This window comes from Zootoca vivipara, chromosome 12 (genome assembly GCF_963506605.1).
Source record: "Zootoca vivipara chromosome 12, rZooViv1.1, whole genome shotgun sequence".
In the NCBI taxonomy this organism is placed as follows: Eukaryota; Metazoa; Chordata; class Lepidosauria; order Squamata; family Lacertidae; genus Zootoca; species Zootoca vivipara.
In genome coordinates this window covers 22,437,828-22,462,067 of record NC_083287.1, presented here as the reverse complement: position 1 = coordinate 22,462,067, position 24,240 = coordinate 22,437,828, and the positions used below count along the sequence as shown (strand labels likewise).

The following is a 24,240-nucleotide window of genomic DNA, read 5'->3' as shown; positions in this document are numbered from 1 at the left end:
AATTCCCAGCTTTTTTGGTTTAATGGGTTTGGCCAACAGTATTTATTGCCTTCAGTTTTATTCTCACTTAGCTCTAAGAGGAAATTTAAACTCATCATTATCTTAAAGCTCCATATGGGCAGCAGTCCACTCACCTGATATAGCTCCTTTTACTCTGAGGGAATTTTAGTCCTCAGCAGAAGTGAGGTAATAGTGTAAACTAATTAACTGCAGTTTAAGGTTGACTTTTTAATAGGTTAAATAAATTTTGTTCAGAATGGTTTATAATCTCTCTTGGGCCAGTGTCAATGCTGAAGAGTATAGCTTTACCATTTCCAGTCTGAAGTACTAGTAGCATTTGCCCATAAAAACACTCAACCAATGTGGTGAAGTGAAGTAGACAGTATTGGACTTTGGAGAGATCTGGGTTCAAAGAGACACTTGGCCATAAAGCTCATTGGGTGGCCATGGGTGAGTCTCTCTCCTCCTCTCTCTTAAACCAGCCTACCTCGCCGGGTTGTTACAGGGATAAAACAAAGAGATGGGAACCCAAGTATGATGCTCAGAGCTCCTTGGCAGAGAACAGGATACTACCCTTTGATACTGGTGAGACGCCATCAGTCAACCACTTCTTAGTTGCCTTAGTATTTATTAAAATGTTTGTATCCTACCTTTCCACTGGCCAACAACGCAGCCTACAATCAACATAGTTAAAATTGCAATACAATGCAAAATAAGATAAAACGGGCAGATAAAACGGGCAGATAAAAAAAAGAATGGGCAGAGGGGACTGACAGATCATGGTCCAAAATGTTCAAACGAGGTCATCATCATCATATATTATTATTTATACCCCACCCATCTGGCTGGGTTTCCCCAGCCACTTTGGGAGGCTCCCAACAGAACGTTAAAAACACGATAAAACATCAAACATTAAAAACTTCCCTAAACAGGGCTGCCTTCAGATGTCTTCTAAAAGTCACATAGTTGTTTATCTCCTTGCCACCTGATGCGAGGGCGTTCCACAGGGTGGGTGCCACCACCGAGAAGGCCCTCTGCCTGGTTCCCTGTAACCTCACTTCTCGCAGTGAGGGAACCGCCAGAAGGCCTTCGGAGCTGGACCTGAACGATGTGGGTGGAGACGCTCCTTCACATGATTGTTGAAATGAAATGAAAATGAAATGTCATCAGAAAAGGAGACAGGTGGCTCTCCTGGAGCAGAGAGTTCCAAAATTTGGGTATTGCAGTAGAGAAAGCCCTCAGCTGTTTACCCAATAATTGAAATTCTGGTGAGGGTGGGACTCAGAGAACCTTTCCTAGTGACCTTAGTAGGATCATGCAGGACAAGGTCCTTCAGATTACCTAGTCCCAAAGCATTGGCCCAAGTGCCTCATTACAGCAACAGACGAGGCTGTGGTCAAGTTTGGAGAGGCAGCACGTAACATCACCCATCCGGTAAGTATAGTACATATTTCAGTGGATTCCAGAGCAAATAACTATGCAGTGAGTCAGAAGTTAGAAAGCATTTTTCAGTGTGTGACAGAAGCCGCAAGTTCCACATGTTTGAACATTACTAACACTGCAATCCTACATCAAATTCCAAGTAAACTCAGTGGGACTTCCTTCTGAGCAGAAATGTAGAATACTGGATTATGGAAGTCACACGCCATTACAAAGGATCAATAGGCACTGCTGTTTGGCAGCCACCTTCTGAGACTGGCTCACTATAGACTTTTAAACCCCCCCCCCCAAAAAAGGAGGTCACAGGTGTACTTAGGAACCCTCAGCATTCAGGAAGTTCCTACCATATGTGTGGATAAATTCTGCTTCAGATATTGATGCTTTAAAACCCTATTGTTGCTTGTTAACAGTTAGTGCAATATGAATTTATGCTGATTTTTTTTGGCCATTTTTCTTCTGATCTGTGGTGCAATTTACAGTGCTAGCCAACTGTCACCTTTTAAAATACGTGAAGCAAAATAATTATTCTAATAATCTGGAAAACCTTGCAAGATGAGAGCTGATGTAAGGTTTTATAGTGTGATTTTATTGCTTTTTAAAGAATTTTGATTTATATAGCAGGTCTTCCTGTGGAAATATGAATGTTGACTTAATTGCAATTTTCCTGCCATTTGCTAAACCAGCTATTTGGCAGACAATCAAATGACCTTAACCTTAATGTGAAGCAAGTCCTTCCCCCATTTTTTTTTTATTATAAAGAGCTACATTAGTTCAAGTTCTCTGCTGAGAGCTTAGGATGGTAATAATGCATGCATTATTATACCAAATGAGATAGTGGAAATGAGTTCACTCAAATGTAAGAGGTGGGTGGAATAAACTGCAGACTTAGAGTAGATTTAGAGAAAAAAAAATTCCACTACATAATTATTACTTTTAAAAAGAATTACTGGTAGGGAACTAGGCTGTCCAAAGGGTTGAATGTGATCTCACCAGTCAGGATTATGCTAGGAAATCATGTCATCTTACAGTGTATATGTAAACTTATTCTGCAAGAGCCCCCAGAATCTATCATTTCTAGGTCCTGTTGCATCTGATAAAGTGATCTGTCCTCCACAAAGGCTTATGCTGTAAGAAATTTGTCCCCCCATCAGATGTCAAGGAAATAAACAACTATCTGACTTTTAGAAGGCATCTGAAGGCAATCCTGTCTAGGGAAGTTTTTAATGTTTGATGTTTTATCGTGTTTTTAATATTCTGTTGGGAGCTGCCCAGAGTGGCTGGGGAAATAATAATAGAAAATATTATTATTGTTAGTCTTTAAGGTGCCACAAGTCTCTTCATAGGAATCTATAAGCAACCACACAGCTGAAATCCCCAGAATTCTCTTAGGGCAAGCTGTGTTTGAACCAGGTTTTAAAAACTACTTCTCTGAAAATGCCCTCTGACATTGCTCTTTATAGCAAATGTTGATATTCTATCTGGTGAAATCTAGGGGTAAGGCTCTGCATGGTTGAATATTATGGACCGCAGTTGTAACTGCAAGAAGAGACAAGGTCGCAAACATTTGAAGAGCTAATTGCATAGTTTCAGGTCATTCATTTACTCCCAATGATACAAGTGCCTCCCAGTCTTTATGATGGATTGAAAGCACTACAGGTTTGTTGTTGAGTTTGCCGCAATCCTCAGGGAGGATTCTACCTTTGAACAACCTTTTAATCATGTTGTTGTTGTTGTTGTTCCTAGTGACACAATGGCCAGGATCCAAGGGCCTAATTGTGTGAACAAATGGCACTTCTGCTCACAGAAGTGAGGACGGGGGGGGGGGGGAGTCTCCAGTTTTTGCCAATTCCCTCCCCTCCATTCACAGATGATAGCACCTGACATGACATCACTCTCCACAGTGGCTTTTATGCAAGAGGCTCCAGCGGGAAAGTCCTATTGTACAGATGGAACTCTGCCTACCGTTCTCTACATTCTGTCCACTATTTTCCTGAGATGCTTCAGTTTAAATGACTGCTATTTCCCAACACCAAAAAGTTACCTACCTTTGATTTTAAAAGTGTAGATACCTCTATTCCATCTTGTAATGGCACTCTCAGATGAATCATGCATTTCAGCAATCAAAATAATCTTTTCTGTATTATATTGATTGTACACCACTTAAGGATGATCGTAGTTAAGCGGCATATTAATGAATCAAATCAGTTGTGGGATATAAGTACTCCAGACCAAATAGTATTTAAACACACCCTGCAACCGTTCCTCGTTCCAGCTAGCTATGCAAGAGTTAATTCCTAATGAGAAGGTTGCCTGTAATGTACAAAATGGAGGGAAGGGTGTTATTATTTTGTTATTGAAATATTAATAACATTGCTACTAGCAATATATCACAGCTTCTATAGCCTACATATCTAGTAAGAAGGTAAAGGTAAAGGACCCCTGACAGTTAAGTCCAGTCGCAGATGACTGAGGGAGCCGGTTTGTCCGCAGACAGTTTTTCTGGGTCATGTAGCCAGCATGACAAAGCCGCTTCTGGTGAACCAGAGCAGTGCACGGAAACGCCGTTTACCTTCCCGCTGGAGATACCTATGTATCTACTTGCACTTTCACCTGCTTTCGAACTGCTAAGTTGGCGGGAGCAGACACCGAGCAACGGGAGCTCACCCTGTCATGGGGATTTGAACTGCCGACCTTCCGATCGGCAAGCCCTAGGTTCAGTTGTTTATACCACAGTGCGACCCACGTCCAACTACATATCTAGTAATGGTAAAGGGACCCCTGACCATTAGGTCCAGTCGTGACAGACTCTGGGGTTGCGGCGCTCATCTCGCATTATTGGCTGTAGGAGCTGGCGTACAGCTTCCAGGTCATGTGGCCAGCATGACTTAGCCGCTTCTGGCGAACCAGAGCAGTGCACGGAAACACCGTTTACCTTCCTGCCAGAGCGGTACCTATTTATCTACTTGCACTTTGACGTGCTTTCGAACTGCTAGGTGGGCAGGAGCTGGGACCAAGCAACGGGAGCTCACCCCGTCGCAGGGATTTCAACCGCCGACCTTCTGATCAGCAAGCCCTAGGCTCTGTGGTTTAACCCACAGTGCTGCTTGCATCCCATATCTAGTAGGGGTATTTAAAATGAGAATCATCATAGCGATCTGTAGTTAAAAGTAAAAGTCGGAAAATGTATCCTCTTTTTTGCTCTTCAGAATATGGCAACTTTCCACCCTACTTTCCACCCTCCCTCTCTTTCTTTTGCAAATGCTGTTCCGATCCCCACTTTGTTCACTGGAAGCAAGGGAATGCCCTTATCGGAGGCTGAATGCTGGAACCTACCCTTAGTGGGGGCCAAGGGCTTTAAGGCTCTGTTATATTCGACAACGGTTCCAGGTGACTCATGAGTGCCACAGGCTGGGGACGAGCTGCAAAATCCATAACCATAACGTAATGCCAGCTGTGTAAACAGTAGCATGAGGTTTAAGAACAAAACATGCAATATTTTGACTAACCTTGGTAGGTTTTCGCCTGGAATTTTAGCTCTGTTCCATGGCCAAAGCCATAAAGCAATAACATGCTGCATTCTCATTTTGAGATATATTTTAGCCTGTTTCTACCAAAAAAAAGAAAAGTATTTTGCAGCTGATGAATGTTCCTCTCCTCACAACAACGCTTATATTTTCAGGGGGTTGTTTATTATATTCAACGTGAGAATGGAATTTGGGGAGGGGGGAGAGATATTCCTTTCCTCTTCTATCAGCGGATGGGAAAGATATTTAAAGTTGTTAACACCATAAAACGTCAAGAATGCCATTTGTTTCCAGAACTGAGTTTTCATTGGAAATGGTAGTTGTCAACTCCAGCCCAAACAGCTGTGGAAGAGTGGGGAAAGAAGAATGTGCATCTATCAGTGAGCTGGGCAGCTAGGGAATCAACTGCAATTGAGCCAATGGCTGAAGAGCAATTGCCTGATATGAGGAGCTGTAAACCACTGAGCCTAGGGCTTGCTGATCAGAAGGTCGGCGGTTCAAATCCCAGGGACGGGGTGAGCTCCCGTTGCTTGGTCCCAGCTCCTGCCAACCTAGCAGTTTGAAAGCACGTCAAAATGCAAGTAGATAAATAGGAACCGCTACAGCGGGAAGGTAAACGGCGTTTCCATGTGCTGCTCTGGTTTGCCAGAAGCGGCTTTGTCATGCTGGCCACATGACCAGGAAGCTATACGCCGGCTCCCTTGGCCAATAATGCGAGATGAGCGCGCAACCCCAGAGTCGGTCACGACTGGACCTAATGGTCAGGGGTCCCTTTACCTTTACCTAAACAGCATCACTATGTTCCCCCCACCCTCAAAACAAATGCACACAGAGATCACGCCAATTTTCTTTTTTCAAAATTCAATAAATCCATCCAGTAACATCATAGTATGTCTGCTTCCCCAGGCCACAATGAATGATTATGAATCATTTCCTGGCACCTGTCAATCACAAGTCAGGACTGGCTTCAGAACTTGGCCATAGCACATGCTTTGTATTGAAAAGGTTGTGGGTTCCATGTCTAGTTTCTCCAGGTAGGGCTTGCCAGGAGTCATTGACAATCAGCATTGGCGTTCGGACAGGTTGCAGGATTCAAATTGAACAAAGCGAAAACCAAAGTTTTAGGGGGAAATTTGACACCAGAAGAGATAAATAAGTTACAGGAAGCCACTGGGTTGATGTTTGTTAAAAAAAAAAAAAGGTGAAGTACCTGGGTGTAAATATGACTGCCAAAATTTTGAATTTGTTTAAAGATAATTATGATAAATTATGGAATGAAGTCAAGAGAGATTTGGCTATATGGACGAATTTAAAGTTATCTTTGATGGGCCGAATATCAGTTGTAAAGATGAATGTATTGCCAAAAATGTTGTTTTTATTTCAAGTTCTTCCTATTATTGATAAGTTGAGCTGCTTCAAGGAGTGGCAAAAGGTGTTATCAAAATTTATCTGGCAGGGGGGAAAACTTAGAATTAAGGACAATCGTATTGACAACAAGAAGCCTGGTAGTATAGTATAGTACATAGTATAAGACCATTTTCTGCCCCCTTTCTGTCCACTGCTGCCCTTTAGAATTTTTCTGGCCCGGCATGCTGAGCAGCATCAAGGAGCTGGGTCAAGTCACAGCTTAATTTTCCTCCACAGTACAGTATGACACAATATCAGGGGCACCACAAACAACCAAAATGGCAGCTAGACCCAACCAACAAGCACTGCTTGGCACTGCTGCCGCCTACACCAGCTTACAAGGGCCCACTGATGGAGGATGTGGCCTGTCGAGAGGTGGCCTCTGTGCAGGGTCCCCTCACACCTGGAGCTGACCTTGTCTTAAACATACAGAATCCTTTTCTCAGGCACACCAATGGAAACAAGGATTTGTAAACTAAGGACAAGGGAAGATGAAAGGCAACAAGACTAAAGGGGGGGGGGTAATGTGAGCAGTGGGAGCCCTTCTAGTGAAAGAGCTTTGCGAGTACCAAAAATTCAACTCACATGGCAACTGCACAAGACCAGAAAACTGCTTCTCGTCCAACTGGACTCTCACATGCAGTCCAAAGTGGTAACTGTAATGAAAAATTCACACAATCTACTAACTGGTCCCCTTTTCTTGAGCTATCCTTTCCTACCAGTTTACCAGTGGCCTTCATTTAGACACAGAAGAGGAAAAATACAAACTGATTTCGAACAGGGGGCGGGGGAAAGAACTTGGGATTAAAAAAAGGAGGAATCATGAGTCTGATAAACATGGGTTCATACATCCACAGACTATTTCTGTGGGTTTTTAAAATATTTATCCTATTAAATGTGCACTGCTAACTGTTAAGACCTCTCAATGAAAAGATTGGAATGTAGAACACTATGCCAAAAAAAAAGAAATGCACCTAAAACTGTTGCATGTATACTTGTGCCACTTAGTAAACAATAATAAAGAGTTTGTAAAGTCCCTTTAAAAGCCACTATTATTTTATTTCGCTACAGTTTGGGCCATATACCATTCTCAAAACTCTAGCTTGCAGTACTAGTTGTGAAATATAAACAAGTGGCCCAAGCTTATTTAAATGATTTTTTTATACTAAAAAACAACCCCAATTGTGCTTGGACAGAAAACAGCATGGTTAGAGCCTGAAGCAAAGTAAAAATGCCAAGTTATAAACTTGGCCTAGGGAGGATTTATAATGGAAATGCCAACAGACTCTTAACTACAGTGGTGCCGTTTTGTGCCAACATATAAATAATTTTAGTTTTTGTGGTCACATCATAAATTAGACACAGCACCAGTGGAAACAGTAGGGTTCTGATTCAGTAAATAGAAAGAGCAAGAGTGTATGTTTGTATTTTAAAAAAAGACAAGCACTGTACAGACTTGATGCTGGCTCTGAAACGAAGTCTATATGAGGGTTTCGATTTAAAAAAAAAAAGGGAGCCAAGCCATATTCTGAATTCTTTAAAGCTTGTAAAATAAGAAGTCTTTAACGAGCTCCGCCGCCTACTGTTTCAATCTTCTAGAAAGCATTTATATAAGTTAGTAAAAACGACTCTATTCAACATATGTTATTTTCTCCAATAAGAAAAAATCCACAAAGATGCACTCATGCATGCATATATATATATACATACACACTCTTAAGATTCCTTAAAGGACACATTCGTTTGACACAAGCAACTGCTGCAAATGCCACACTAGTAACATGATGTGTACAAAGGAGCTCTTATGCATACAAGGCCATAGAGGAGTCACTTTCTTCGTTCTCAGTTTACACTTGTCACTACAGCGTCAATAAATGACTTAACATATTCCAGTTTCCCTTCACGCAGCCGAGATGCAATTGGAGGGGAACCTATCCAGGCAATATGGAGAACTTCAAATTACATTCACCTACAGAGGTCAGCTGCTTGTACAAGGGAAGATGATAGAAGGTAATGGAAAATAAAGACAAAAAAATGGAGACCAGCATATAAACATAGATCTCTCTTGAACAGGGCAAGTCAATGATGTGTATTTGCATAGTGTTACATTGTGGGAAATGCAAATATAAGAAACTGGATTTTCTCCTACAGATTGAGCCACAACATGGCTATCTGCCCTCTCTTTTTTCTAGGTTTGTGCTGAATAAATGCCTTTTTCCTGTACCTTTCTTGTCTCTTCACCATTACTATAATCAGCTACTTGGGTTGGCAGCTTGCCACACTGCTGCTAGCCTATATTTTCTTATATTGATTCTACTCCTGTTCATACTCTGATCTTAATCCAGGTTCAGCCAGATACCCATACCTTCTCCACTATTCTTTAAAAATCCAGTTAGGCTAAATACAGTGGTACCTCGGGTTACATACGCTTCAGGTTACATACGCTTCAGGTTACAGACTCCACTAACCCAGGAATAGTACCTTGGGTTAAGTACTTTGCTTCAGGGTGAGAACAGAAATTGTGCTGCAGAGGCACGGCAGCAGCAGGAGGCCCCATTAGCTAAAGTGGTGTCTCAGGTTAAGAACAGTTTCAGGTTAAGAACGGACCTCCGGAACGAATTAAGTTATTAACCCGAGGTACCACTGTACCTTTATTAGGTAAAGATAAAGGGACCCCTCCCCTTCATGGATCAATGCCTTGTCGTGGCGAAGGGGCTTGAATAACTCAGAGAAGCTATGAGCTATGCCATGCAGGGCCACCCAAGATGGACAGGTCATAGTGGAGAGTTTTGACTAAACGTGATCCACCTGGAGAAGGAACTGGCAAGCCACTCCAGTATCCCTGCCAAGAAAACTCCATGGACAAAGACAACAGGCATATAAAAGTTATGACGCTGGAAGACGAGCCCCTCAGGTCAGAAGGCGTCCAACATGCTACTGAGGAAGAGCGGAGGACAAGTACAAGTAGATTCAGAGCTGATGAAGCGGCTGGGCCAAAGCCGAAAGGACGCTCAGTTGCGGATATGCCTGGAAGCGAAAGGAAAGTCCGATGCTGCAAAGAAAAATATTGCATAGGAACCTGGAATGTAAGAACCATGAGTGGAGGTAAGCTGGATGTGGTAAAAAATGAGATGACAAGAATAAATATCGACATCCTGGGCATCAGTGAACTAAAATGGAAGGGAATGGGCGAATTCAGTTCGGGTGACTATCATATCTACTACTGTGGGCAAGAATCCTGTAGAAGAAATGGAGTGGCCCTCATAGTCAACAAAAGAGTGGCAAAAGCTGTAATGGGATGCAATCTCAAAAATGACAGAATGATCTCGATACGAATCCAAGGCAGACCTTTTAACATCACAGTAATCCAAGTTTATGCACCAACTACCGGTGCTGAAGAAAGTGAAATTGACCAATTCTATGAAGACCTACAACAACTTCTAGAAATGACACCAAAGAAGGATGTTCTTCTCATTACAGGGGATTGGAATGCTAAAGTAGGGAATCAAGAGATAAAAGGAACAACTGGCAAGTTTGGCCTTGGAGTTCAAAATGAAGCAGGGCAAAGGCTAATAGAGTTCTGTCAAGAGAACAAGCTGGTCATCACAAACACTCTCTTCCAACAACACAAGAGACGACTCTACACATGGATATCACCAAATGGGCAGCATCGAAATCAGATTGATTATATTCTCTGCAGCCAAAGATGGAGAAGCTCTATACAGTCAGCAAAAACAAGACCTGGAGCTGACTGTAACTCAGATCATCAGCTTCTTATAGCAAAATTCCAGCTTAAACTGAAGAAAGTAGGAAAAACCACTGGGCCAGTAAGATACAATCTGAATCAAATCCCTTATGAATACACAGTGGAAGTGAGGAACAGGTTTAAGGATTTAGATTTGGTGGACAGAGTGCCTGAAGAACTATGGATGGAGGCTCGTAACATTATACAGGAGGCAGCAACGAAAACCATCCCAAGGAAAAGGAAATGCAAGAAAGCAAAATGGCTATCCAATGAGGCCTTACAAATAGCGGAGGAGAGGAGGCAAGCAAAATGCAAGGGAGATAGGGAAAGATACAGGAAACTGAATGCAGATTTCCAAAAAACAGCAAGGAGAGACAAGAGGGTATTCTTAAATGAGCAATGCAAAGAAATAGAGGAAAACAATAGAATGGGGAAAACCAGAGATCTGTTCAAGAAAATTGGAGATATGAAAGGAACATTTCTTACAAAGATTACCATAATAAAGGACAAAAGTGGTAAGGACCTAACAGAAGCAGAAGACATCAAGAAGAGGTGGCAAGAATACACAGAGGAATTATACCAGAAAGATATGGAGGTCTCGTACACCCCAGGTAGTGTGGTTGCTGACCTTGAGCCAGACATCTTGGAGAGTGAAGTCAAATGGGCCTTAGAAAGCACTGCTAATAACAAGGCCAGTGGAAGTGATGATATTCCAGCTGAACTATTTAAAATTTTAAAAGATGATGCTGTTAAGGTGCTACACCCAATATGCCAGCAAGTTTGGAAAACTCAGCAATGGCCAGAGGATTGGAGAAGATCAGTCTACATCCCAATTCCAAAGAAGGGCAGTGCCAAAGAATGCTCCAACTACCGCACAATTGCGCTCATTTCACACGCTAGCAAGGTTATGCTTAAAATTCTACAAGGCAGGCTTAGGCAGTATGTGGATCGAGAACTCCCAGAAGTGCAAGCTGGATTTCGAAAGGGCAGAGGAACCAGCGACCAAATAGCAAACATGCGCTGGATTATGGAGAAAGCTAGAGAGTTCCAGAAAAACGTCTACTTCTGCTTCATTGACTATGCAAAAGCCTTTGACTGTGTCGACCACAGCAAACTATGGCAAGTTCTTAAAGAAATGGGAGTGCCTGATCACCTCATCTGTCTCCTGAGAAATCTCTATGTGGGACAAGAAGCTACAGTTAGAACTGGATATGGAACAACTGATTGGTTCAAAATTGGGAAAGGAGTACGACAAGGTTGTATATTGTCTCCCTGCTTATTTAACTTATATGCAGAATTCATCATGCGAAAGGCTGGACTAGATGAATCCCAAGCCGGAATTAAGATTGCCGGAAGAAATATCAACAACCTCAGATATGCAGATGACACAACCTTGATGGCAGAAAGTGAGGAGGAATTAAAGAACCTTTTAATGAGGGTGAAAGAGGAGAGCGCAAAATATGGTCTGAAGCTCAACATCAAAAAAACCAAGATCATGGCCACTGGTCCCATCACCTCCTGGCAAATAGAAGGGGAAGAAATGGAGGCAGTGAGAGATTTTACTTTCTTGGGCTCCTTGATCACTGCAGATGGTGACAGCAGTCACGAAATTAAAAGACGCCTGCTTCTTGGGAGAAAAGCAATGACAAACCTAGACAGCATCTTAAAAAGCAGAGACATCACCTTGCCGACAAAGGTCCGTATAGTTAAAGCTATGGTTTTCCCAGTAGTGATGTATGGAAGTGAGAGCTGGACCATAAAGAAGGCTGATCGCCGAAGAATTGATGCTTTTGAATTATGGTGCTGGAGGAGACTCTTGAGAGTCCCATGGACTGCAAGAAGATCAAACCTATCCATCCTTAAGGAAATCAGCCCTGAGTGCTCCCTGGAAGGACAGATCGTGAAGCTGAGGCTCCAATACTTTGGCCACCTCATGAGAAGAGAAGAATCCTTGGAAAAGACCCTGATGTTGGGAAAGATTGAGGGCACTAGGAGAAGGGGACGACAGAGGACAAGATGGTTGGACAGTGTTCTCGAAGCTATGAACATGAGTTTGACCAAACTGCGGGAGGCAGTGCAAGACAGGAGTGCCTGGCGTGCTATGGTCCATGGGGTCACGAAGAGTCGGACACGACTAAACGACTAAACAACAACAAAAAGTGACCCCTGACCATTAGGTCCAGTCGTGACCGACTCTGGGGTTGCGCCGCTCATCTCGCTCTACTGGCCAAGGGAGCCGGCGTACAGCTTCCAGGTCATGTGGCCAGCATGAGAAAGCCACTTCTGGCGAACCAGAGCAGCACACGGAAATGCCGTTTACCTTCCTGCTGGAGCGGTACCTATTTATCTACTTGCACTTTGACGTGCTTTTGAACTGCTAGGTGGGCAGGAGCAGGGACCAAGCAACAGGAGCTTACCCCGTCGCGGGGATTCGAACCGCCAACCTTCTGATTGGCAAGCCCTAGGCTCTGTGGTTTAACCTACAGCACCACCCGTGCCACCTTTGTCAGAGCCAACCAAAATGTCACCAAGCCATAAACAAGCTTTTTAATTTTCCAGCTTGCAAAGCTTTATCTAAAAGCTGGAGGTCATGTAACCCCACCCCATCTGCCACAAAATAAAAGTCCAATTTTCAGGCGGTCGAAAGTAATATTCCGGCTTTGGTATCATCTGTGGCATGGGTAGGCAAACTAAGGCCCGGGGGCCATATCTGGACCCAATCGCCTTCTCAATCCGGCCCGCGGACGGTCCGGGAATCAGTGTGTTTTCACATGAGTGGAATGTGTCCTTTTATTTAAAATGCACCTCTGGGATATTTGTGGGGCCTGCCTGGTGTTTTTACATGAGTAGAACGTGTGCTTTTATTTAAAATGCATCTGGGTTATTTGTGGGGCATAGGAATTCGTTCATTTCCCCCCAAAAAATAGTCCGCCCCCCCACAAGGTCTGAGGGACAGTGGACTGGCCCCTTGCTGAAAAAGTTTGCTGACCCCTGATCTATGGCTAAACTTGGTATTCTCTAAGATACACAAAAAGCAGAGGAGGTTGTGTTGCTCCATTAGAATAAATTAAAAAGTTAGTCAGACAATTATTCGGGGGCGACCGTAGCGCAGCAGTAGAGCTATGGGTCCCTGGTTCAATTCCTGGTACTAGGATGGGAATTTACCGTCTGAAACAATGGAGAGTTGCTGTAAGTCAGAGTAGGCAATACTATATGGACCAATACCGAGCCTCTACGTATACAGAAGCTTCCTATATTCCTAGGACTAACCAAAATGTCACAAACAGAAGAGTTCCAAAACTTTTCTTCAAGTTTAAGGATAAGAAAAAGTGTGGAGGAGAAGAGCTGGCTGGACAGTGAAGCCATAAAGCCAGTAAGTTGTTCAAAAGCACTGTTTAGTAACATGTACTATCCTTTTTATAGGTCCGTTTGACTTCCAACCTGGTCAGTGGCGTTACCTATTATGCACTTCTGTGTAAGACAGCAGTTAAAGTGGTACCTTGTTTACTGTAGTATTTCAAAAGTACATTGACATCTGCAAATATCAAAGGTTTCACCAAGGCAAAATGAATAGACAACAACTTTCAACCCAAAAGGAGGTATCACTGGACAAGCCTCAGTGAGGTATGTACTTCTATTGTTAAACCTCCAGCTTCTATCTGAATTAGACAATGTCGTCTTGTAAAGAGGTTGAGGAATCCAGTACAGTGGTGCCTCGCTTAACTAATGCCCTGCTTAACGAAATTTCCGCTTAACGAAAGGATTTTTCGAGCGGAGGTTGCCTTGCTAGACGAATTCGTTTTATGAAAAATTCATCTAGCGAATCGCGGTTTCCCATAGGAATGCATTGAAATTCAATTAATGCGTTCCTATGGGCAAAAAAAATTCAATGCATTCCTATGGGATTCGCTAGACGAATTTTTCGTTATAAGAAAAGACCCATGGAACGAATTAAATTCGTCTAGCGAGGCACCACTGTATACCCAAAATATCATTTTTGTTGTTGTTGAATCCATCAATCTTTTGCTGAATTTGCTGGATATTCCTTGTTTCATATTGCTGACCGTCTACTTTACAAGCTTCCAATATACTAAGTGGAAAATTACCAGCTTAATAATTTGGAGAGGGAGAAAACACAAAATATGTGGTGTGAGGATCCACAGAACTTGGAATTTCAGTGAATTCCTGCTCCTCATGCCGCATGGCAAATTTCTTTCCAAACAGAGGGGACTATTAAAAGTAGTTTGTAATGCAGTGAGCGGGTCAACAGAGACAGCAATCGTTTCACTCGGCTAGCATGAGCCCCTCTGCATGAACCTACATATCTTTATGAATCTTGGATATGAAAACTCAGGGTTCTTTTTTATTTTTCCTAATGAGTAGTACGTATATAGGTCAGCCTTCCCTAACCTCCAACATCAGGGAAAACACAAGTTTGGGGGGGGGGGAGCTTACCACCAGAAACAGGGGCATCCATAAAAACAGCTCCCATTTTTTCAGCTTCTTTAGCTAGATCTTTTGAAACTGCAGGATCAATAGTACTGGAGTCTATTAACAAAGAACCTTTCTTCACTTTCCTAAGAAGAAAAAGAAGTAAAAGACGAATAAGACACTTTGTAGATATGTAAAATAATCAAGACAATTAGCTTTTTTTTTTTTTACTGATACCATCTGGCCTAAAGGCAACACAGCTTGAGTACAGAAGCTGGCACAATCAAATTAAGATCATCGCAGATTTAAAAAAGGAAGTTGTATCAATGAGATCTTCAATACTGGCATGCCATTTCTTCAATTCACATTGGAAACTATAACACAATTTACCAGGGCATTCTGCCACTGCTCTTGGAACATACTTGGGAGAAAGGAATTTCTAAGAGATGCTCCTGTGTGAATCTTCTAAATTACAATTTATCAAGATGGTCAACTCTATCTGAATACACACAATGGTTTTCTTTCCCACTGGAGATGTTAATCAAAACAATAAGCTTGGCAATGCTGTTATCACTGCTGTTGTGAAGGGCCAATGTGCTTCTCTTGCTTATCTTCTGGCCTGGTACACACAAAGTTTTACTTTATCATGAACTATGGTTTAATGTGAACGATCAGCACACTGACGCTGCTCAAACATCCCCACTTCTCTTCCTCCCTCCCTCCCTCGAGCACGAAACAAACCAGAAGCTGGCGTCACACTGCATGTGAACCAGAGCTGCTTCACACACAACAGGAAGCCAGCCTATGGTTTGTTTCCTGCCTGACATGGCAAATTCAGTAGAAGTGAAGCAGACTGTTGAGCACAGCACACTGCTCATTCGTGTTAAATCAGGCAGTTTTAACTATGGTTTAAAGTTAAGTGTAAACTGAATTGTTACCATCTGCACTTCCTGCATTTAATTTCCTTTGCATTTCATTCTCTTCCGAGCCCACGGTTTACAACCTTTTTATAACCATGTGTGTTTATATATACACCCGCAACTGAGGATTATGTTTCATGCATCCGATGAAATGAACTCTAGTATAGTGGTACCATGGAAGTCGAACGGAATCCATTCCGGAAGTCCGTTTGGCTTCCAAAACGTTTGGAAACGAAAGCACGGCATGGCTTCTGATTGGCTGCAGTCAATTGGAAGCTGCGGAAGCCCCGCCAGACGTCCAGGTTGTAAAGAACGTTTGCAAACCAGAACACTCACTTCTGGGTTTGCAGCATTCGGGAGCCAAAACATCTGAGTACCAAGGTGTTCGGGATCCAAGGTACGACTGTACATGAAAGCTTATGCCATGATAACATTTGTACCGAGAGGTGATATAAATAAAAAAATTTAAAAAATTGTCCAGTAGCACCTTAGAGACCAACTAAGTTTGTTCTGGGTATAAGCTTTCATGTGCATGCACACGTCTTCAGATATCTGAAGAAGTTCGTGTGTAGATATGCACATGAAACCTTATACCCAGAACAAACTTAGTTGGTCTCTAAGGTGCTACTGGACATTTTTTATAAAAAAAATTAAAATTTTAAAAACAGTCTTTATTTAAATTCAATAAAATACAACACCATAAAAATTACAACATTTGTGTAGATCTTGGTATACAACTGATTCCAATGTACAATTCTATTAAAAAGGAAAATTAACTTCCCAGTCACTTCACATCGCTTATTTTTCTAATTCATTTTTAATTTGTGTTGCTTTCATTTATTGTTTGTAGCTCTACTTTACCTTCCTTAGTTTTCAAATTCTGTTTTCCTCATGACAGTCTAATTTTAACAAATCATCAACTCAGTTTTTATATCATTTTTTTAAAAAATATTCTTCCACAAACCCCCATTCCAATTTGGATTTCTGTTTAGATGTATTTCTAATTGCTGTCGTCATTCTCTCTAAATTCATAAATTCAATTAATCTTAATTTCGAAATAATTTAAAAAATTAATTCAATTAATTCAATTTAATTTTTTAATTTATTTCGACTGTGCCAAACCAACACGGCTACCTACCTGAATCGAGAGGTGATATGATAGACATCTTAAAATATTTTGTGAACAGCCCTGAGATCTACAGGAATAGGGCAATATACAAATTGAATAAAAATCAAAATAAAAATATCTAAAATACTATTACATGGAAGATGGAGCAGGCTTGTTTTTTTTGCTGCTCCGGAGGGCAGGACCCAAACCAATGGATTCAAATTCCATGAAAGGAGGTTGTGCCTAACCATTAGGAAAAACTTTCTGATGGTAAGAGCTGTTCGACAATGGAATAGACAACCTCAGAAGATGGTTGGCTCTCCTTCATCGGAGGTTTTTAAACAGAGGCCAGGTGGCCATCTGTCAGTGATTCCTGCATTGCAGGCGGTTGGACTGGATGTCCCTTCCAACCCAACAATTCTATGCTTTTGCTGCAGTAGCCTAAGATGGCTACCCCTGGTTTTGAAAAAATTTATTCAAGTCATCAAAATATCAACTTGCGTTATTAGAAATTCCTTACAATCTCCCCTTGCAAGGAAAAACACACACATGAAGGATTAAGATAATGGACTTCCAGCTATTATTTCTTTCCAGAGTCCTGCAAGAGCAGCGAGATGTTGCATTCATATACTAACAGGGATTAGTGCTCAAGTTTGGAGACAGACCATCACACAAACACATGCATCTCTAGGAGAAAAAAATCTATTGCCAAATGCAGTTTGTTGCCATAGGCGCAGCAGGGAAATGTTTGCACACACGGATAGCTGATAGACACTATGTGCTTAGCAACGTTTTAATTCAGCAGGCAAGTAGAAAACGAATGCAAATAACACTCTAGGCAGAATGTAGCATAAATGCTTTATTTTATTATTAGGCTTATAAATGGGGGAGAGGAGGGAAGATAAGAGGAAATTCTCACTTCAGAATTCCATTGGAGCCTACGTAGACTTCTATTGCATTAGCATTAGATGGAAGCATCGTAATAATCCTGTCAGCTTTGTCTGCTACATCTGCTGGGGAATCTGTCACCTTTCAAGAAAGAGGGCGTAAGAAAAAGATCAGTGTTCTGTTGCCTATTGAAACAGAAGTTATCCTTTCATGTTTTATTGTTTCAACCTTTTAAGCAAGTACTACAAGTACTTCAGTAGAACGGAAACAGCGCCGTGTAGCTAAGCCACAGAATCAGATGCGACAATGGAAGGGTGAAATCTTGCCGTATCCTCCTGCTCCTATGAATTTTAACAAGAGACAGCACAAAGATGTAAAGGCTGATTGGTTAGACGGAGGGCATCAAGGGTCCAGGCAGAGTACAAGTGACAGTAAGAACCCTTTATTTGTTCCATGATGCTAATTAATTCACTGTTAACCAAATCATCATTACTACAGGCACATACATTTCATCTTAAGACATTCTGGTCAACTATAGCTTATCCATATAGTTACAAAAAAGGAAAAAGAATGGGTTTAAGTACAGTATCCAGGTGGGGAGCTTGTGACCCTCAATGAGCAAAGGTTATGGGAACTGTAGTCCAACAATGAAAGGCGTAGGGTGAGCCGGTCAGGATCAGGGCCCATTTGACCCTACTCAAGTCTTTATCCCTCTCTTGCTTGTGCACATCAGGAGGAGAGTGAACTATTGAACTGAGAAATTATACCTGAACTTTACAAACCACAGCTTGAGTCTCTTTTGTTTTAACTAGCCATGGGTGCCCAGGATGTCTGAACCAGGCCACAATCACACCCAACACATAGGAAGCACGTATCACTCAGCCCAGACACTGGGATCCAGCACCGAGGGTTTTCTGGCAGTTCCCTCACTATGAGAAGTGAGGTGACAGGGAACCGGGTAGAGGGCCTTCTTGGTAGTGGCACCTGCCCTGTGGAACGCCCTCCTAGCAGATGTCAAGGACATTAATAACTATACAGTTTTTAGAAGACATCTGAAGGTAGCCCTGTATAGGGAAGTTTTTAATGTTTGATGTCTTGCTGTGTTTTAACTTGTGACGCTGCCCAGAGTGGATTTTTTTTTAAAAAAATAACAATTCCTATCTTGAGATGGAATTAACGGAATTTCACAGCCCCCGCCCCAACCACTTACGAGGTAAGATTCTTAAAATAAGATACTACTATACCTGTGAGCCCAAGTCTTGAAATTCTTTACACGCTTCTGGAAATACATCATATGCTATAACAGGGTACCCATGTTTTACAAGGTTTTTCGCCATTGGATTTCCCATGTTACCCAAACCAACGAATCCAACAGCAGTTTTGGAAGCCATTGCCCTAGAAGACACTAAAGACAGTTCCAAGAGTTTCAGCATTAGTAAATGATCTTGAAATACATTTCCATAACAAAAACAGATTATATGGTTCAGATTTAAGAAATTCATAGTTAGGTTACCGTTATTTGTGACCATCTACAGTAGCAACTTCATGCTGTTGTTCATCTCTGAGTTTGTATTGTTAATTATTATGTCATATATTATTAGTGCTATGTCTTTTTTCCCAGCTTCTCTGGTGCCTGCCCTGGCAAGAGTTTTTATCTGCTACTGATATGTGATTGAAGACATCTGTACTATTCCTATGTTTTATCATGGCCACTGTACCACGCACAGATAAAATCTATTTATGTTATATTTCAGTTAGAATTTAAACTTGCTTGAACTTGTTCTTGCCATTTTTTTCATCTTTAAGAAAACTTTAATAAACACAGTATTTTTTCTTATTCTTTAACAAATGTTTACCCTAGTTTAATAAATAATAATATTTAAATTAAATAATATTAATTTGTAATAGTTACCATTTTGAGTAATCTCATGCAACAAAGCGATGCAAAATTATTTTAAGGTGTGCTTTGTATGTTGCCTTTAACTTTCAGTTGCAGGGGCATTTCTGCTTAAATTTTGTCATGTGAATTCTAAAACAATTCCACTTGATTACCCATTGTTCTTGGGTTACAGGGCAAGGAGAATGAGTTCAACCTTAATATGGACTGGCAGGAAAGATTGTACAGATTCCACGCATAGCTGATCCCTTTTCTTTTCCTGACTGCCAATCCAGCCAGTTAGTATCAGCTGTAATTCAAGACACAAACAGCTGTCCACCAGATGTTGAGATGTGCAAACTATTATCATATGGCAGTTTGTCTGCATGGACTAAAGATGCATTTTTAAAAAAAGCATAATGGGTAACTTTCACACCACAGTTATTTAATGCCTTTCCCCAGCAGTCTGAAAGCTATCCTCTGGTGTTAGTAGAACGTTCTTGAAAATTAGGCAAATGACAAACACTCGAATGCCAAGAGTAGCCATCAACAGAATTAGAACCTGTAACACTACAGTATGGTATGGGCTATAGATGAAATTCAGAAAAAGTGTATTCAAGACCCACTGGAAAAAATCTAAGAGGCACTCAACTCTCAGTATTGCACCGTTCAGTCGTAACGTAAGCACTAGCTACTAGGCATACATGAACAGGGAATGTTAGGCAACAGGATAAACAATAATTTCCTTTTCTAAATGAATACAATCCTAGCTTAGAGCTTGAATGCCATCTGTTCTCAGTTTGACTGCCAATTGTAAGAAACGTTGACTTAAAGCAAAATAAAATGGAGTAGAATCATACCAGGCATCATTATGAATGAATATCAAGCTTACATGGAATTTACCAAACTGCTCAACCTCAACAGCTTATGGAAAGAAAAATAGCATTCATATTGAAAAATCAGGAAGTGACAAGAGTACATTGGAAGCGTTCCTTCTCAGATCAGTAGCATCTGAGTTATTAGTCTTCGAATGTTAAGCTCCTTCTTAGCCCCAACAGAAGACAGATGTAGCTGCTCTCCACACGATATTGTTGGTGCCATGATTAATACGCCAACATCTTGTATCAGACTTCCTGATTAGAGTCCTAACCAGTTACCTCCGACAACTATCAAGCCAGCAGAAGATGTGCAAGCTGAGACAAACTTGTTCTCTACCTGTAGAAAGTTACCCAGGAGCAATATTACTAAAAATATTTTTAATAAATAGGGGTACAACAGTTTAACAACAAGACACAAGGCTTCTATTTCACACCTCGTATCACACAGATAGGGGACCTGTTCAGATGTTACTGGACTCCAACTCCCATCAGCCCCAGCTAGCATGGCCAATAGATAAGAGCTAATGGGAGCTGAGGTCCAACTATATCGGGAGGAGGACCACGGGCTCTGTACCTGCTCGATAGGGGGTTTGCGATGATCTTCTATGTCACAGTAGCCATACAGACAAAGGGGCATACACAACAGAGATGCAGGCTCTGTTCCAGATGTTGAGGGACTACATCTTCCATCATCCCTTGCTAACTAAAACTAAAGAGAATTGTAATCAAACATCTAGAGGGCAACGGATTCCCTACCCCTGCAATATTTCAAGTAGTGCCAAACATGGAGTGATTTGTGGAGAGGTTGATATCAAGGTCTTACAGAGGGAAAGAGAAGAACAAGCCCTGCTGAATAACAGCTGTTATGGCTTCTGCAGATGCAAATCCTGTCTCATTAACCTACACTGTCTATAGTGACTGGCAGCAGGTTTTCAGGATTTCAGACAGCTTCCCTAGCACTATCTAGGGGTGCTATAGATTCAGCCTAAGACCCCTTACAAGCTGTCTATCACTGAGCTACAGCAATTGAAGGCTCTCCACATTTTTTTTAAAATGTAGTATTGTGTAATCATGTGACTTAGTCACAGAACAGCCAAGGATGACTTACAAACACTAAAGGACAGTAAACATAAGGAACGAGTTGATTTCCACAGACAAGAAGTCTAATTACCTTCATGTCATAAAGCCACTAGGAAATGAATGATGTGCGGCACCAATCCTATTCATGTTTACTTAAAAGTAAACACCACCACTGTGCTCTTTGGGGCTTGCTCATGTTTAGGACTTCAACTTTAATGCCATAAGCATGATAAGCAAGCGAAGGAATTTCACACTGCTGAACAATCCAACAACTGTGTAAAGTATGTGGTGTGCGCATAAATGCAGTATATAGCTCAGTTGGTAGAGCATAGGACTCTTAATCTCAGGGTCATGGGTTTGAGCCCCACATTGGGCAAAAGATTCCTGCGCTGCAGGAGGGAGTTGGACTAGATTACCCTCGGAGTCCCTTCCAACTCTACGATTCTAACATGACCAAAGACTTATTGACACATGATGGCAACAATACTGTATATAATATACATGCAAGCATACATATATATGTACATATATAACTCATTGCTTATATAGTAATTTTGAAGTGCTCAAAGCGCTCCGTGTATATTTTCCTGGTAATCCGTAAAACCACCCTGTAAAGCAAGCCATCTTTAGTTTTATCATATTACAGATCTGGGAATGGGATGAGAAATGTCTTCCCTAAAGTCAGTGCATGAGTTCATGACAGAGGGGCGTTTTGAATTAAGGACGTTTGTACTCATAGGGCACAATTTTAATGGTACAGAACTTCTGTACAAGTCCTATTGAGAACCCATTTAATTTATTGAAATTCACTGTTATGTGGTCACATGTTGTTCTATTTAAAGACACTAGGAATTTAAGTCATTTGGGAAGTTAAACAAGCACCACTGAATATTGGATGTCAATAGTTTCACCCAATAAAACAAGCTGGTTCATACAAAGCCAGGCTTTTGCTAGTAAGACAGCATGCAAGCCTTTTGACAGCACAGAACTCCTTATCAAAAAGAATGGAAAAATACACACAGAGGTCACTGATTAAGGACAAACCAGAGGGCTTTAAAACATTTTCTTTCATATTATTTGGCGTTACTAATAACCTAACTAGGGCAGACAAGTAAAAGCATTCAATTAAATTTGCTCCTTTAAAGATGAGAAACTACCCTGCAATCCTAGATACTGTACTGTACACTTATCTCAGAGCAAACTCCATGGAATTCAGACATTGGCTTGTGCTTCAGCATGAATATCGCTTGTGCAAACCCACAAGGCTATGGCTAACTTTACAAAAAGGATAATGTACATGGTACAACAACACTAACCACACCTGTACCAAGTTTTACATGTATGTATAAAACGGTCCAAGATCACAGCAATTAATAAAATGCCGAGTTCTCTGCGAGAAAAATAATCAGTATTATGTGAAAAGCAAATGTGAGCACAGATTATAAATACCATTAACTCAATATGTTAGGTCACTAGCGTCACATAAACTTTTGTGGCCTGTTTTAAACACGGCGCACGTTATTTTAAGTAAACACGTTAAAGTATTTATTACACCGGCCTTCTCTTCAGCCGACCGTACGTTCTGATATTAGCCCAATATAATTTTACAGCTTGTGTGGGTTTTAACAGCGCGGGCACAATACTTGTAAAGGGCGCAAAATGCAAGTCATACAACCTTGCAACTTTCCTTCTGCGAAAGCCCCTGATCAGCACCTTGCAAGCCTATGCAAATTTCAGACCAGGAGGTTAAAAAAGAAAAAAGGCAGGCTAGCTCTGGAGAAGCAAGACGCAGATGTCATCGTTAAGGAAGACTGCATTTCTAACACACCGCTTCTTTGCACCTGATTTACTACCTATGCAGCTGGCGCACTAGGCGGGCGCCAATAAGTTTGGGCAAAGGGTTGTCAGCCCCTGCACTGGGTGACAAGGCGAGGGGCTGTGGGGTGGAGAGGGAAAGAGCAGCCCCATCTACCCTCGGGGCTTCCTTAGCAGGAGGCCTGGTCGTTCTTCTCCTGCTCCTCTTGCAAGGATCCACGAGCAGCATAGCCCGAGCTTCTTCTCCCCGCAGCCCGGCGCTCCTTACCCATCGCCACGCTGCCCACACAGACCTTCCTCTGCCTGCGCAACCAACTGGCGGAGCCTCTCAGCACCAGAGCCGCTGCCATGCTGCCTGCCCGCCTCCGCGCCGCCGCGACCTCCAGCTCAGGCGCCGCCCACCTCCGCCCGACGCTCCCCTTCGCTCTCACTCGCGGCCGCGGAGCACGGGAGGAGGCGGGTAGCGGGAGTGGCGGCCTCGCCAGCCAACCGCCGCGCCCCACGGGAGGCCGAGCGCCAATCGGAGCGAAGCTGCGCCTGGCTGTGACCCGCCGTGGCTACTACACCCACCCACCTACCTCCCAGACCCAAGGAGAGGCTGCAGAGCAGTTTTTTTCCTTAGAGGCAGGGATCGCCCTGATGGGTGGATCTGGCCTGGCTTACACCCTTAGCCGGATGAACGACCTTCTCCTTGCAGGCAGCGATCCCTTGCTTTGATGCAAGATCTCCCCCCTACCACCCACCTCACTCTCAGATGAGGCTTTGCTCTGGAGGAGCTGTCAGTCAAAAGGGGAGGTCCCCCCCCCCTCGCAGCTGCAAATTTCAATTCGAGGAACACTTACTTGGGGGATGGAAATCGGCGGAACGTGCACGAGATGGGGCTGCATGTTTTGTGTTATTCTGCAGTGCAACCCCATATGCATGTTTATTTGCAGGTTCAATTTCTATGTGTGCCTAAACTAGGCGCCGAGTCTCACTGAATTCAATAGCGCCTACTCCCAAGTTAGGGGGTGTAGGATGGTGGCCTTTCTCCCAGGTTAAGTGCGGGTGACTTGCTAACTTGGGAGTAACGCCTGGTGTGGAATTTGCAGTGCTGTCCTAATAATATCTGCTCGGAATTAAGTCACC

General features: G+C 42.3%; 1 protein-coding gene across 3 annotated transcripts in view; it reads right to left on the bottom strand.

Moving 5' to 3' along the window:
* The window catches only part of HIBADH (3-hydroxyisobutyrate dehydrogenase), a 72,201-nt gene extending 48,693 nt beyond the window's left edge, over window positions 1-23,508 (bottom strand). Inside the window, exons 1-4 of one of the 3 annotated variants that reach the window (XM_035128967.2) lie at window positions 23,381-23,508; window positions 18,708-18,868; window positions 17,495-17,604; window positions 14,572-14,693 (exon numbers count right to left, since the gene is read on the bottom strand). In XM_035128967.2, coding sequence (XP_034984858.1) covers window positions 14,572-14,693; window positions 17,495-17,604; window positions 18,708-18,868; window positions 23,381-23,462 — 475 coding nt within the window. In that variant the 5' untranslated portion in view covers window positions 23,463-23,508. The other 2 variants (XM_035128969.2, XM_035128968.2) reach the window with 2 other exon arrangements.
* Between the last annotated feature and the right edge of the window lie 732 nt (window positions 23,509-24,240).